This window comes from Camelus dromedarius, chromosome 15 (assembly GCF_036321535.1).
Source record: "Camelus dromedarius isolate mCamDro1 chromosome 15, mCamDro1.pat, whole genome shotgun sequence".
NCBI lineage: Eukaryota > Metazoa > Chordata > Mammalia > Artiodactyla > Camelidae > Camelus > Camelus dromedarius.
Window position 1 is genome coordinate 12,378,750 of NC_087450.1, and position 16,405 is coordinate 12,395,154.

General features: G+C 57.0%; 1 protein-coding gene across 22 annotated transcripts in view; it reads right to left on the reverse strand.

Annotated features, from left to right (window-relative positions):
• DYSF (dysferlin) overlaps positions 1-16,405 on the reverse strand; it is a 201,700-nt gene that overhangs the window by 78,911 nt on the left and 106,384 nt on the right. For all 22 annotated transcript variants that reach the window (XM_064494404.1, XM_010994650.3, XM_010994646.3 and 19 more), the window contains 2 exons: positions 2,111-2,204; positions 1,514-1,591 (listed from right to left, as the gene is read on the reverse strand). In XM_064494404.1, coding sequence (XP_064350474.1) covers positions 1,514-1,591; positions 2,111-2,204 — 172 coding nt within the window. The remainder of the gene's footprint in view (positions 1-1,513; positions 1,592-2,110; positions 2,205-16,405) is intronic.

A 16,405-nucleotide genomic window follows, 5' to 3' on the forward strand; every position in this document is an offset into this window, starting at 1 on the left:
TCCTAGAAGAACTCAGTTCTACTCAACTAAGTAGCAAGCATTTGGAGGGGGGTCTGTCACTTGTCAGCTATTTTAACTTAAGCAATTTAGTTAACCTAGCTGAGCCTCAGTTTCTTCATCTGTAAAATGGGGGTGTCACGTGCCCACTTCATAAGGGTTATATGCAATAACATCAGCAAAACACCGGGGCTCTTGGTGAGCCCTCAGGGTTAGCTTTTAGACATCAAGTGCTGTAGGCTAAGGGGTGACTCAAGGCCCCTTCCTGGGGGAGCTCAGAGTCATGCTGGGACGAACATGGCAGAGAGAGGTGGCAATCCATCTATGCAGTGGGTAAGGGCTCTGAGAGAGGTGCTGGCGAGGTCCTGGCCAAGTCCTGGGGAAGGAACAACCAGTGCGGCTTGGGGAAGAGTCAGAGGGCATCTGGGCTGGGTCTTGAAGGCTGAGTAGGAGTTCACTGGATTAAAAATATGGAGGGAATGCACTCTAGGCAGAGAGAACACTGAGTGCAAAGGCCAGAAATGTAGAGGAACTAGATAAACATTGACAGAAGTGGGTGGGGCCAGAGCTAGCGGATAGAGAAGAATTAGGGAAAGATAAAACTGGTGAGGTCCACAGGGGTCAGATCGCAGAGGAGATGCCTGCCAGGCTAAAGAGCTGGGGATCCATCTGTCGGTGTCTATGTTTGAAATCGGGGTGACGTGACCAGATCTGTTGGGGGCAGTGTGGAAGGTCGCAGGGAGGCCAGGAGACGACCAGGGTGTTGAGACAAAAGAGGCAAAGCCAGTGCGGGACAGCAGCTATGCTGCTGAAGAGAAGGGAACCACCTCCGAGAGAGATTCAGGAGCAGAATCAACAGAGCTGGGCACCTGACTGTTCCCACCCTGACAGGTAAGAGAGGCGTGTGGATGTGACGCCAGCACCAAGGTAGCAAATGAAGGGGAGGCCTGGATCTGGGTGGGGGCGGCGGTCACACGGAATTCAGCTTGGACAGGATGGACTAAGGTGCCTCTGAGGCTTTCGGGGGGAAACACCTAAAGTGTGGCTGGACATGAGGGGCTCTGAGGAACTAAAGGCCTGGAAGCTTCCCTGACGTGAGTGTTTACTGGGTTGGTGGGGGGGACCCCGTGCCCAGAGAAGAGAACACACACAGAACTCTTGGGACCATCAGGTTTAGAGGGCAGTGAAGCATCCGAAAAGGAGCAGGTGGGGCAACAGGAAGCTGCAGGAGACTGGGCTGGGGGTGGTCCCGGGACAGGGCCAGAGGGACTTTCCGGAGCAGGGGATGGATGGTCAGGAAAGCCAAACCCTGCAGAGGGGTCAAGCAGGCCACCTGACAACCAGGAGGCCACCGCGACCCTGACAGCAGCACCCACCTCCACAAACCCAGCAAACACAACCCCCCCCCCACCCCCGCCACGGGAGGAGCCCGGGCCGCGTTCCCTGTGGTCTGAAGGGAACTCCACACCCAGGTCTCAGTCCCCGATCCCTGGCTCTCCTCCGTCCCCCCACCTACCGGAAAAAGAGTCCTTGTCCATCGCAGGCAGATCCCGGGCCTGGTACATGTAGCAACGCAGATGGTAGCGGTTCCCATCTGCACCGAGGAAGAAACAGAGGCCAAGTGAGGGGCTGGGCATGATTACAAGCCAGGGCTAGAGGGGAGGATGGAGTGTGCCCCTAGGAAGGGCAGCGGACAGAGGGGCTGGGCGATAGGAATGACACGTGTCACACTGTGGGAGTTAGCTGCTCTCAGGATCCTAAGAGTAGACCTCAGCCCAAAGGGTGATGCCCGAGTGACATGTCCGTGGACCTGGCGAGAGTTGGGGGGCAGGGGTGCAGAGGAGGGGGAAGGGGAGGAGGGGCCAACAGATGATGGAGGCGGCCACAATGCCGGGTTTCAGGATTAGAGTTGACACACACACCACATATGGATGAACCCGCACGTGCACACGCCCACACACACACCCCAAAAAGACACCGACCCACCAAAAAAGCATGGGCTCAGATCTCCACAGCCCCCACATGCACACCTGACCATGTGACCCACACAAACAGAAACTCACGGTTACGCACCCATGTCACCCCTGTAGACGCTCCAAACAATGTCACTTACAGTCGAAGATGCACGAAATCGTGGGTCTGTTCACGCCAAAGCTCAAGGTGGAGACGGACGTGGAATCGTCACTTCTGTCGTCCACCACGCCGCCCTGGAGACACAGAGCTGGTCACAGCAGATCCCGACCCCAGAGCCTGGGAGGGGCCCGGAGACTGGCTCAGGGAGTCAGGTCCTGGGGTCCTTTAGACAGAGCTCCTCGCCTGCCAGAAGCTCTGATTTCACTAGGGGAGCGTGTCCTCTCCGACAGTGCCCCCAGACCCCAATGTCAAGTCCACAGGGAAATTCTTCTCCCTCTCCAGTGGTGACCAGACAGGCCAGAACGGGATTTTGAGTTGTCCCAGCCCAAGAGGTTAGAGTTTGATAGAAGGCAGGACTTAATGGGCTCTCTGGGGTGGAATCCGGGTATCTGCCTCAGGTGATGGGCTAAGGGGAGCCAGAGTCTGGAGGGCCCCATCCAGCATCTCTGTTCACACGTCTGGACACAGCGCTGATGCCAGAGACATGCAGGCACTTATCTGGGCCCCCAGCTCCAGGGAGGGGCGGCCCTGCATCCTCCACGGCTCCCACCAGCTCCCATGTGCTGATGATCTGAGGAAGCCTCAGGCTAAGGACAGGAGCGGAGACGGGGTGGGTCTACACTGGAGCTCAGAAGATGTGCATAAAGCTAGACGGTCAGTCCCCTCAACTCGCCCTCATTAGTGCTGGGCTCTAACCACTGGACCATAGCCCACCTTCCCTGGACAGAGGCCCACCCCCCGATGTAGTGCACCCCTCTACCACCACCTCTGCCACACCGCAGCCCCTCATTGGGCTGCACCGTCTGGGGGACTCAGAGACCCCGCAGGGATCAAGGCCCCAACCAAAATAGGAAATGTGCCAGTCACACCGCAGCCCAGCCTCCCAGACTTGGCTTCTGTGCCATCAGCTCTGCCAGCCTCCCAAGGCCAGGAGCCCAGCAGAGGGACTGGAGAGCTGGACAGCCTTTCCGTGCCGTCCGCTCCCTCTGCACTCCCTCTCACCTCTCCCGGCGCTGTCCCCTGCCCCGGTCCCCTGCCCAGTCTCTCCTCCCAGCACACAAGCACGCACACCCTTGAAAGAAAACCCCAGCTTCCCATGGCCTTTTCACCCTGCGCAAGCCCACCCAGAGTAGCCACTCCCCGAGGCCGTTCTGCTGGGCCACCTGACCTCCACCTGCATTCGTTTCCAGGAACCTCGACCTCTCCCCAGACCCTGCAGCTACACCATCCATCCATGCCTCCAAATACAAGCTGCTCCCCCACCTACATGCTCCTCCTCTCAGGGCCCAGCCTGAGAGGTCCAAGAAGCCTCCCTGGGTGCTTGCCCCCCAGCTTCTGATCTGTCCACACCCAGGGCCAGAACCAGCCACATTACCCACTGTCAGCACTTGGCTCCTGGCCTGAATCCTTCCGTGGCTCTCACCTCCTTAAGGGTCCCGGTCAGACCCCCAGTGACCTGCCCCATCTTCCCCATCCAATACCCAGGCTCACTTCCCTTAAACCCACACTCTGCAAAGCTAGCCCAGGCTCACACCTGCCCCCATTGCAAGCTCCTGCTGTCCCCCAGCCAGAAGTGCCCATCCTCCACATCTCAGCCCATCTTAGGACACCCAGGGAAGGCCTGCCCCGGTCACTCTGGGTCCACAAGGAAATGCATCCTACAGGTGGGCCGGGTCATCCTCTGCCCCATTCACAATAGGGCCCATAAAACACATGCACGGGAAAGACATCTTCGTCTGCTCTCCCAGGGGACCCATCAAGGTCTTATGACAACCAGGAGGGTTCTGGCTCCCACCACAGCACACCCTATTTTTGACAGGGAGATACAGTGACCCCTTTTCCTTCGGCCACAACTTCAACACAAGCTCTAGAATCCGATTTCTTGGGGTCCAATTCTGGCACTGCCATTTACTGGCTGTGTGACTTTGGGCAGGTTGCTTAACCTCTCTGAACAAGTCTCTCTGTAAATTTGGGACAAATCTACAGTATCCATCTCAGAGAGTCGCTGTGACCGTAAAGGAGATAAATTACACGCTGTGTTAGCACACTACCTGGCACCACCGTAAATGTTCAATAGATTTGCTATTAATGTTCTTACGAGAAAAATAAGGCACAGAGCTGGGGAGCAGATCATAAGCTATGAAGTTGGTCATTGTGCGCAGGGGTGGTCTTTCTATATCCCATATTTGTTCAAAATTATTCCAGGAGCTGGAAAAGTGGACATTTCAGCCACAGCCCTGGGCAGAAATCAAAATCAGTCAGTCGAGCAATCAATCTCTCCCTGCCCCCCACCAACACACACACACACACACACACACACACACACACACACACACACACACACACACACCCCCCCCAGGAGAGCAGGGTAACAGGGAGGGACGTCATACTACAGACAGGGAAGAACCCAAAGGCCTGTGTCTGAAACCCTCCCTCCCGGCAGGTGTGAGCCCTGGGCGTCCTGGGTTCCCGCCAGGAGAGGCGCTGGGCCCGGTCACGTGGCGCAGCACCAAGTCCAGTAGCTAATGCCTTCGGCTGCCAGGCCTACGAGGCCGCACATAGAGCCGGACCCAGGGGCCCAGCAGGCCGCCCCAGGTGGGAGGTGCGGAGTCGCCAAGGAAAGCAGGTCAGGACGCTGGAAACAGGGCTTGGCCGGCCCCCAGGTGCAACAACGCTTAGCGGGCAGCTCAGTGCACCTTGGCGGGGGACGGGCTGGAAGGCCCAGGACTTTGCAGCTCCTCCGCCTCAGCCTGGCCACACACACGTGCCCCCCCCCACCTGCAAACAGGGCGCAGAGGTGAGTGCAGGGGGGGACCCCCACAGGCCCCAGAATCCCTCTCTCCCTCCAGGTGCAGGGACCTCCGTGCTTGCAGACTGCGGCCAGGGCACATCCGCACCCACCTCGCACCTCCTCTAGAGGGCGTCCCCAAGCCACCTCCCATCAGCACCACTCCCACCAAAGGGCCTCTGTCTGGGGCTTTGGCAGCACTTCCTAGGTCCCTCTCCAAAGGCAGGGCTCCCCGGCCTGTGCTCAAAAATGGTGCCCCCTCCCTGGGATTTCCACAAAGGCCGGGGCCAGGTACCTCAGACCCTGGCGCTGAGAATGACATCCTTCAAAGGGAGAACCAGTGTTCTCTCCGGGAGTGGCCCTCACGCTGCCTGACTTCTCCACCTGTCCTGCCTCCACTGGAGGGGCCCACAGCCACCCTGCCCTGGTCCACAGGGCCTCTGCCCACGCCCCACCCCCATCTGCCGCCCAAGTGTGGCCCTGCCTCCGCCTCCCCTCCCCTCCCCAGCTCAAGGAGACAGACAGGGATTGCTGGGAAGAAGCTGGGAGAAACAGAATGACACATACACCCGGAGCCTGGCTGAGGGACCCCCACTAAGTTCAGTCCCCGCAGGGGAGCCCCAGCCCAGCAGTCTTCCTGGTTCCCGCGCTGGGCAGAATTCCATCCACACATCGGCCAACGTCTTTACATCCTCTGGCCCCCTGTCCCTTCCAGGGGACCTGGGCTCTTCACATCCCCTTCAGAGCTTGGGAGCAGAGGGGAGGCCAGCCCTCCCTCCCAGCTGCACTGTGGCCTCTGTGTCGAGTCTCAAGCAGGCAGGACACCCCTAAACAGCCCTATGGCTGCTGCCTCCACACTCAAACCAGCTGAGCACCCAGGGTCCCCTCTCTCGCCCCCAGGCCTCTTGCACATAGCTCTCTCTGCCCCACTCTTTCCCTGGCTTTTTCTCAGGTGTCCTGTCTCATCTTCAAGGTCACCCTGCAGGGATGAGCTAGGCACCCCTCCCATGGTCTCCCACGGAACCCCAAGTTTCCCCCTTACTGAATATACCACTACCTTGCATTGTAAATACGCTTTACCTGTCTGCCCCGCCCACAGAGAGCTCTGTGAGGTTTCCGCTTGCACCCAGCACCCACACAGCAGGTGCTCGGTTAATAACAGGAGAAGGAGTGAATGAATGAAGGAAGGAAGGAGCTCACATCTCAGGTGAGGGGAACAGAGCATAAGCTTTGGGGAGAGCTAGTGACGAAGGCCAGCCCGTCGCCCAGGTCAGGGGATCCGCCTGTGCCTCAACACAGATAATCCAATGCCACACTGTCTCCACTTTAAAGCAGCATATTTTCAGTTTTCAGACGTGGACGTGCGTGGCTCACGTTCAGGAAATTTCTCTCAAAGCACATGATGAAGCCTCGTGAAAAGCTGGTTCGGGAGCTTCTGGGAAGCGTCTACGCCTCCTGTCAGCCCTTCCCTCTGACATCCCACCCGTGTTTATTGGACACCTACTTTGTGACAGGCCTGTGCCACATCCGAGTTGGAAAACAGTTGCTGCTCGTGGAGGCTTAAAATGTCCCCGCCCTAGAGGGGCCGTCCCTGACCACGTGCAGCGTCACACAGCCCAACCCCACACGCACACACACTCACGGTGGCCCTCTCGACTCCTGTTCAGCTTTCCCTTTCCCCACAGCACTCGTTACCCTGCACGTCTGCTCCAGCAACACTGGTGTATGGTCTCCCTGGCCCCCAGAATGTGGGCTCCAGAAGGGCACTCACTGCCTTTGTTCTTGAGATGGGCAGACTCTGCCACACAAAGGCCAAGCAACTTAACCATCGCGCGACAGAAAAGCGGCCGGCAGCCCCCTGAACTTGCCCTGCACGCGCATAGATGTCCATTTTATAGACCCTGAAGCTCCGATATACAGAACATCCAGGATGCCGACCCCCAGGCATTGTATGTGCACCAAGGGGAAGGGAGGAACGTGCCTGGAGCTCACTGTGTGGGTCAGAGAAAGGCAGCTGGGGGTGCCCCTGGGAAGCCCCGTTTCAGATTCCTCACTGTAAAGTGTTCATCGCGGTAATACCCACCGCATAGGGTTACTGGGGAAAATGCAGGGGTTTTCAGCATTGGTGCCACTGACATTTTGGGCCAGGAAATCCTTTGTGGGGACGCCCTGTGCATTGCTGCATATTTAGCACCATTCCTAGCCTCTACCATTAGATGCCCATAACCGTCCCCGTCCTTCAGTTGTGACCATCAAAAATATCTGCAGATGTTGTCAAATGTCCCCTGGGGGTGGGCTGGGGGATAGAAATTGTCCCCAGCTGAGAGTCACTGGTAGAAATTAAATGAAATGCACCCACAGCACTTAGGAGCCTGGCACACAATAGCACTCGCTGGTGTCAGTTTAACTCTTTCATCTCAAAAGTCTCATGCTAAACAATGCATTCCTCCCCCCCGCCCTTAATCCCTGCCCTCTGGCTTTCTTTAAGTTTAGAATCCATCACCATTCCCCCTGCCACAGGACCTTTGCACAGGCTGTTTTCACCACCTGGAAGGCCCTCCAGACAAGCTGACTTGAGTTCTTCCCTCTGCTCAGTCATCACTGAGGCCTGGACACTTCCCTAATGGTCCTGCCTTCATCAGCGACCCCTACTCAGCCTCTTCTAGCATCTCTCCTGCATCCATCTCTCCATGTGCATAGGTAAGGCATGTGCTTTCCTTGATCCCTGACACCCTGCCCAGAGTCTAGCACTTAGTAGGCAACCAATGAAGATTCATCACATGAAATGAGTCACCAGCATCCCTGCCCTCCAGCACATGCACAGCACTCAGGTCTAAGTTCCCAGGGGAAGGGACAGACATCAGACAGCACCCTCCCACCCTTGCAGGGCTCAGGGATGGACACCACCACAGAAAAAGCAAGGGCTGTAGGCTCACTTACACCCCAGGATGAGGCCATTTGTGGGGTGGAAGGAAACAGGGTGGGCCCTTGGAAGGTGCCATTCAGGAAGGAGAAAGAAGGGTGCTGAACACGGGAACAGCAGCACACTGGAGGCCTGCCCCCCAGAGCTTCGGAAAGGGTTGGCTAGAAGCGTGAGGCTGGGGCAGATCAAGGCCAGGAGGAGGGCTGGCTTCCTTCTGCCCCTACTTGGAGCCCTGAGCAGAGCCAGGCTGCGGGGGCAGCTAATGGTCTGGTTTCCACCCACCCAGCCTTCAACCCCACTCTGTACTCACACTCTTCCCTAGCCCCAGGCCAGGCCTGGGGCATTGAGTTTCCCACAGTCACATTCCTGCCTCCATAGCTCATGCCGATGTGACTCCCAGGCTGGGGCCGGCAGCCATGCGGTCTGTGGCCACGCACTTGGTCTTGGGGCTGGCTGTGGGAGGGATCCTGCCGCTCGCCCGGGAGACTGGGCGGCCTCCAATCCGCTGCTGCCCCGCTGGCGGCCACAGTTCCCCGGAGGTGCCGGAGCTCAGGAGTGTGAGCAACTCTCCATCCCAGATGCTAGATCTCCCCCAGGGGTGCCCAGAGCCAGCGGCCAAGCCCACCTTATGTGCTGAGGGCTGACATCTCAGAACCCCAGCCACCACAATGGGAGGAGATGGGCAGACTCTGGGAAAACAAGCAGCCTGTGAGGGGACCCACCTAAATTGGATCCAAGACCAAACACCAGACCACTGGCATTTCTGAGATTCTTTCTGCACCCAGGTCTCTGTCACTCGCATCCCTCCTCCCGCACACAGAGCCTAGAGGTCTGGTTCACGATATATGAAGAGGAGGCAGGAAGGAGGCAGAAGGGGCAAGAGAAGAGGTAGATGCAGCAAAAAAACAGGTTGAACGCTGGGTCTCCCTGGGGCTGGTTAAGAGGGGGCCAAGACCACAGCAGCCACACTCACAGTGGTCAGGAAAGAAACAACGACACCTTGGAGGTATTTCCAGGGGCCACCAGGGCACCCCCTGCCCCAGCAGAGTCAAGCTTATGGGTTTCAGGGACCAGGTGCCCTCTTCGCTCTATGGGAAGGACTCAACGCTCATGCATGATGGACCCAAAGAGCACAGAGGACAGAGCTGCTGGGAAGGGTGCTACTGTGGGGAGCCCCATATCTCTTCATGTATGTAAACAGGATCGGAGGACCCCCAAGAGCAGCAGGTGCTGGAGCCGGCTCGTGTGGCCCAAGAGAGATCATTCTATTTCCCGCCATTTGCAAGCCGGCTGTTAAGCACAGCCCTTTGTAAAAATTAAATCTTATAAATTTATAACTTCAGAAATAATTTTTAAAACAAAAGTGATAAATACTCAAACTCATCACTTCCAAATTCTTTCACTACCTTTTACTATTATCCTGCTCCTGAGGGGATTTACACCTGGAGTACGTGTGTGGTGGAAATGCTATATAAATAGTACACATAACAATGAGCAAAGCCGGTCTCCTCCCGTCCCCACGTTCAGTGATCTCACACTGAGCTTGAAACTGGCCATGGTGGGGAAATGTAAACCGTGGAAATCAGCAAATGCTACAAACAGAGCTGGATTTCTTCTCCGGATTTTTTTTCCGGAGAGTCAGTTGTTCAACACTGACCAGCACAGGCCAAGGGTGACCTGCCAGGATCGCTCCTTCGCCTGGCTCTGCCGGGACACCACATGACAAATGACAACATAAACTGCCATAAACCCCGCCCAACCCACCATTATCCCTAAGATTCGTCACCATGTTTGGATGAGGAAACACCACCAGAATAATTATGACTTGTTTTCTCTGTGCCTCAGTTGGCTTCTCCATAAAATGGGAGTACTAAGAAAACCCTCCTCTTGGGATTACCCGGAGGCCTACATGAGATATTTCATGAACAGGGCAGAGGGGACTGCCTGACACATGATATGTGCCCTAGAACAGTTGGCAAACTTCGTCCATAAAGGACCAGAGAGCCAACACTTTCACATTTGCCAGCCACGTGGGTTCTGTTGCAACTACTCAGGGCCGCCAGGGCAGGACAGCAGCCTTAGACAACGCACACACAGATAGGGTGTTTGCACAAACAGGGCAGAGGGCCAGACTTGGCCTGTGGACCGTGGTTTGCCAACACCTGCTCCTTAAGGGGAGGTTATTCTTTTTGCTGAGTTATCATCTCAATCTGATAAGTGAGAAAACTGGATTCCAGAGGTTAATGCTTTCCCTCAGGTTGCACGGGAAATTCGCTAGCAGAGCCAGGGGTCTCCCAGGACACCCTCAGGGCTCTTCCCAGCTCCCGAGTCCCCATCAGAACTCAGCACCTGCTCAGGGATCTGGGGCAGGACAGGACTGAGCTCCAAGTCAGGGCCTTGGGGAGCCCATGCCCATGTTACTGCCCTGGTGGCCCCGGCCTCAGCTTCCAGGGAAACTCCATACAGGCCGGCGAGCCGGGCCAGAGGAGGAGAGCCCTGTAAAAGAGGAAACCGGGAACGCACAGCCCTCCCTGCCTAATCGGGGCTGATTGCAAGCTTAAGTGGAATAGCAGGCGAGGGTGCAACCCCATTTAATTTACAGCGGGAGCCAGGGCTTGACAGCAGCTGCGAAACTCCTCGCAAAACTACCGGCCAGCCCCCGGGGAGCTTGGGAGTAGACTGGGAAATCTGGAGCGTGCACACTGCCACGTGTGGGCTGGCGTGAGGATCTGTGTTTGCGTGTGCGTGTGTGTCCCTCTAGGCTTTCCACGTCTCTGAAGTCTGCAGAGAAGGCTCCAACAGGTTTCACGCCATGCCAGAGTGCCTCTCTCATCAGGACAACTGTAGGTCCCAGTCTGCCTGGAAGGCTCCCAGCTCATGCCTATTTTCCAGCGTGACTTTTAATAGTGTCCCAGACCAGACAATAAATTGTAAGGTCACCCTAGCATCTGTGGATGCAGACCCTCAGGCAGGTATAATGACAACACGGGGGCACCTGTCACATCCACCTAGCTGTGACACACACTCCTGAGCAGCCACGCGTGCCTGTGTTCCGGTGTCTCGTCTCAGGTACACGGACGGACACACAACTGGACCCTCCAGGTTTCAGCATCCAAATATTGAGCAAGACCGACCCAGAGTCCACCCATTTAGGGGATGTACTCAAATGACCCTTCTACGTGGGGAGCGGGAGGATCAGAGAGAGGAGCCGGCTCGCAACCCGCCCTGCAGCACAATGCCAGGTATAGAACAGGTACTCAGTTAGCACGTTTGAGAAACACAGAGCCTCCTTCCAACGGCCCACGGAGCCAGCCAGGGGCCTCGGTTACTTGACAAGGCAAACTCCTTTCAGCTCCTAGGTGCTGCCCTTGCTCAAAGTACCCACTCCAGGAAGCAGGCATAGGCGCCCGCACACAGCAGGGTTTCATCCTGGTCCAGAGATGGCCACACCCACATATGATCTCCTTTTCAGACAGCACAAACTCCAAATTATTCTTCTCTGGCACCAGCCTCTCCCTGACCCCCTTCCTAGCATTGCAGATTCCCAGCTGCCCTTCCCTGTCCCCTGACTGGGGCTGGGGATGCCTGTCTCCGTGGGTCCCTCTGCACCTCAGGTCAGGACTCAGGCCCCTGTCAACCAATCAGAGGCTTCCTGGGTGGGGGCAGTGGTGCCCACTCCTCTCCAGCTGCCCGGCTGCTCCAGGGAGGCCAACTGGCCTGGCTGCAACATGAGGCGGGGGATGTCCACAGCCAAGGGTTCCAGGCCAGGATGCTCCCTGGGACCCCATTCAGAGGTCCTCTGTGCGGGGAGGACTTTACGCCCTAATAGCACAGTGGGGAGATGAACCTAAGGAGAGAGGGCAGAAGAGCCTGCTGCTTCAGCCTCGGTTCTAGAACTGACTCATGCTGTGCCATGGGCAAACTCCTTCTCGGGCCTCAGTTTCTTCTGGGGTCACATTAGGGGCTCAGAGTTGTTCTGTAACATGGCAGCCACTAGCCAGGCGTGGCCGTCAAGCTCTTGAAATATGACCAGTGTGACTGGGGAGCTGAATTTTCCTATTTTAATGGCTTTCAGTGTAAATTTAAATAGCTGCGCCTGACTAGTGGCTACCGTATTGGATAGTGCAGGTCTGGAATCTCAGTGTCCCCAGCTGTAAAATGGGTATAATTGAGCCTTCTGGGGTCACTGCAAGGATGAAATGAGACAATGTACATAAAGCTCTCAACCTGGGCTTTGGCACAAGGTAAAATGGATTTTAGTCATTCTTATCCTCTTTTGGATCCTGGATTTGCTTGAGAATTGGAGAAAACCCTGGACCTTCCGCCAGACTTTACCCACCACAGATACACAACACACACGTATATCCCATGTGTGCACATGCCATACACATCGATGCACACTTGCACGTACATATCACACATGCACACATATCATGTGAGGCACACATCACACACGGGCTGACACATTCAGACACACGTGTACACACAGATCACACAGCCACACCCACAACCTCGCATCCAATTCAAGCAGCGCCAAAGCCAGGTGGAGGGGGCTTCCGAAAATGAGAGTTCCTCCCAGCTCTAGAAATCCCCAAGGCTCTGTGCACATGTAGCCTTGTCTCCATCTCTTCCACTCCCTGCCCAGGCTCAGGCATCTCAGAAAACCCTTCTCAACACTCAGGGCCAACCACAGAGACAGGGCTCTGGAAAAAATCCTCACGCATGGAGGGCAGGCCCAGGGCAAGGGCCATAGGATGGATTCTGTGAGCTCATCCCCGGCAACCGTCACCAGAGTTCTCCGCGAGGCCGGTGGCGTCGGGAGGGGGTGACTGGGTGGGAACTGGCGGTGGTGGCGGCGGCAGTGAGGGGTGTGGGGCAAGGAGAGGGAGGCTGGATGGAACACGCTATAATAGCAGCTTTGTACTCTGCTGCCCAGCTCCCTGGGAAAGCCAGGAAGATTATGAAACCCGGTGTCTTTGGGAATGCCAGGATATTAGCTGGAAAAAGAATAATACGAAAATAAAATAATGCTCGGGATGGAGACAGCAGACGATTAGCAGACAGAGCCAGGGCCTCCCGCTCCTCTGAGGGAGCCAGGCTTGGCCCCAGCAGAAGGTTTCAGGGAAAGGCTGCCCGTGCTAATGAGCAGACAGGGCCTGCCTTCCAGCAAGACGTCTTCAAGGAGGGGAGCTGGCAAGTGAGGCCCGGCTTGCTAGTGGACGTGTGGGCCAGGGGAGGGGTGGTGGGAGGCAAGGGAGCGCCACAGGCCTGATCCTTGAGCCCAGACGTCCAGAAATGTCAGATTACCAGGAAGGCCACCTGGCCACCACCCACAGTCCTGCACTCCTCCAAGCTCTGCCTCCCCAGGTCCTCCTCCAAGGAGCCTCCATCCTCAGGCACTGTCACTCTGCAATGACTCTTCTTCTGCCCTCCAACACTCCAAAGATGCAGATTCTGTTGGGTTTATTTGCATTTACATGTGAATATCCCTCTTCCTAATGAGACAGGAGCTCCCTGTGAGCCAGGCCTCCACCATCAGATCGAGGATCATTAGAAGAAAAGACCACTTTTGCCCCATCACGGAGCAGGGAGAACCTGTCCTCTTTCCCTGCCTCCCTCCCTAGGACCCTGGCCAAATACCTTCAGCCAGGAATAGACACCCTGCCACCCTCAGAAAAGCATCCAGGTAGAGGGCCGATGTGACTGCCTCCCTCATCTTCACAAGGTCCTATGCACCTGACATCCTCCTCGCTCCCCGAAGATGATCCTTGGACCAGCGGCATGGGCATCATGGGAGGCTTGCTAGACATGGAGACCCTCAGGCCCCACCCAGACATCAAATCAAGAGTGTGCGTTTTAACAAGATCCCCAGATGGGCCCTACATGCATTAAGGCTGAGAAGCACCTCTTACATGTGTCATGTCCTTAATCCTTACAAGGACCCTAGGATGTGATGAATTCCGTAAGTTAGGTAACAGTCACTAAGTAATGGCTGAAGCAGAGGAAGCAGAGGAAGCAGAATTCAAACCAAACCTGAGCAATTCAGAAGCCTCACCAGCCCCACCACAGTCTTGCCAAGTAAATCAGCAGGCATTAGAGACCAGCGGGCAAAGGCCAGTACCTGGAACAGTAGATCGGTCTTGGCACCCAGAAAACCCAACCATCTGCCCCCATGATGCAGGGGGGACTCCAGCCCCAGTGCGTTGCTGGAGCATCAGTCCCTCCTGGGACAAGGGATGTCCTCGGTCCTGGCAGGAAGCACGGAAAGGTGACCACGGAAGGGGTGTGCATGGGTGTGTGTGCGCGTGCGTGCGCACATGTACACATGCATGAGTATGCTGATGGGGGCTCCTTCACTCAAGTACAGAGCGGTCCAGACAGCTCCCGTCCAAATGCCGGGCACACCTAAGACTGTGTCCCCCAACTCCGGGTTTGTGGGATCCAGCCACCCCAACCAGTCTGCCTCTGGTTCCCTGTGTCAGCAGAGCTCCCCAGGGACTCAGAGGGCCCCAGGGAGTTGATTCCTTCCCCCCATTACAAGTGAGTCACATCTATCACAATCAGCCACCTTCCCGGGGCTGCTCACTTGACATTCATCCCAGCGCTCCCTCATAACATTTTCTCCCACACCAAGAGTAAACGGATTGGTTTCTCTGTTCTGGGAAATGCCCCTCTTCATTCTCCCAGTCACCGAGCCATGAAGGCTTGGCAGCGGGTCCCCCAGCCCTGCTCGTCCTCTTCCCCTAGATCCTGGCCAGCCCCGGAGCCATCCACGCTTCCTTCCACGTGTCTCCCGGCACCTCTGGCCTCACGCCCTCTCTCGTCCCAGCCCCTCACCTCGCAACTGACGCTCAGCCCCCACGCCCGCCCCCCACCCTGGGCCGCCTGGCAGGCAGCCGCCAAATCCATCTTTCTCACACAGCACTTCACTGTGTGTGTCACACTTGCCAGGGCCAACCGTGAACTCATCGCAGCCCCAGGCCCACCCCGCCCCGTGGCCTGGCCATAGGAGCAGCACTACTGTCCACCAGAGGAGCCTCTGAGGCCCGTTTGACCCTTCCCTCCCCAAGCCCTGATACTCCACCTCCCCCAGCTCCAGTCCCATGGCTCCTACCCCAGATGGCCACCTCATCCCAGGTCTCTACCCAAGACTCCCAGTGGTCTCCCTTTGGAAGGCTCTCTCTCCCCAACCATCTTCCACAGACACTTACTTAATGGCCCCAAGACCCAGCTCTGACCAGAGCCTCCTCCTCCGCTCAACAACCCACACTTGCTCCCTACTGTTCATTCAAGGGTCCCGTGGTTGTCATCTGTAGCTCTGCCCAGCACTGTTGTGGGTTTTTTTTTTTTTTTCCTTTCCAGATACTCTTCTTCCCAACGTAGTGGGGCTGTCAACCACAGAAAAGGGGCATGACTCAGGACAGTCCCTCAGAACATTCTGTTCCTCACCCTCGGGCTCAGGGGCTGGAGGTGGGGGGTGTGCACCGCGCCAAGCAGAGCCAGCCCGTCACACACAAGACTGTACCGGCGTCGCCGAGAAGGCGCATTCTCCCCTCCCGGGTCTCCAGCTGTGAGGGAAGCGGGCGATGCCCGCTGGGCTGCGCTGTTTTACGGAGCAGGGCTTTGCTGGTTGTAAAAATGGTGTCAGCCTTCTGTCATGGGCATCATCTTTGCCACCAATGGAGCAAGCTGGTGTGAGAACGGGACCAAGCCAGAGGAGTGGGTCTGAAACACCACATCCCAGGGACACCGTGTGAGCCCCTATTCCCGCCAGGCCTAATGCCTGGTTCCCCTCTTGGTGAATCAGAGTCCCGGCAATCTGAGCCCTTAGGCTCTTTTTCTCTCTTCGGCCCACTTGAGTTGAGTTTCTGTCTGGCTCCCGAGGGGGCAGGCACCCTCAGACCTGGCCCTGCCTCAGAGGTCTGCCCAGGTCTTTGCTCCCCACCCCTCGGCTGGAGCCACACATCCTCCCCGCAGCGCTGCCCTGTGCACAAGCCAGGCCCTTTCTGATGAGACAAAGGGAGCCCTGCCTTCCAAGACTCCCTGGCTGCAGCTGGTCCAGCCTGGGGGGCAGTTCCATCCAGCTCAGGGGCCCAAGGAGCCAGAGTTCTGCGGTCTCCTTTCAGCCTCCCCACCACTTGGCCTCAGACCCGGGTAGGGGGGCTCCCTCCAGAGCCTCTGACATCACCTGGCCCCTAGAGGGATTCCTCTCCCAAACTGTCACCCCTGGGCCTGGCCCACCATCAAGGCCTGAGAGTGATGGGACCTCCAGGCCCTGCCCGCTCGCCTCCCCGGGCACTGCCGGCCTCAGCTCCCTTTTCTGTAGCCATCCCATCGGATCACGCACCTGCCCTACTGTACTCCCCAGCCGAGGGCTAAGGCCGACTGCCCCTCAAACAGACCAGAAACCCTCTCACACACACACACCTGGCTCACATAGAGACACTCAGATTCTACCAGGCAGTGAAGTTGGTGGGACCTGCTCCCCTGGGTCACGGCTCAAAGTCCCCCGACAAGGGGGCAGGGAGTCCTGGCTGGATTTCAGAGGTATCCCCTTCTGGGAA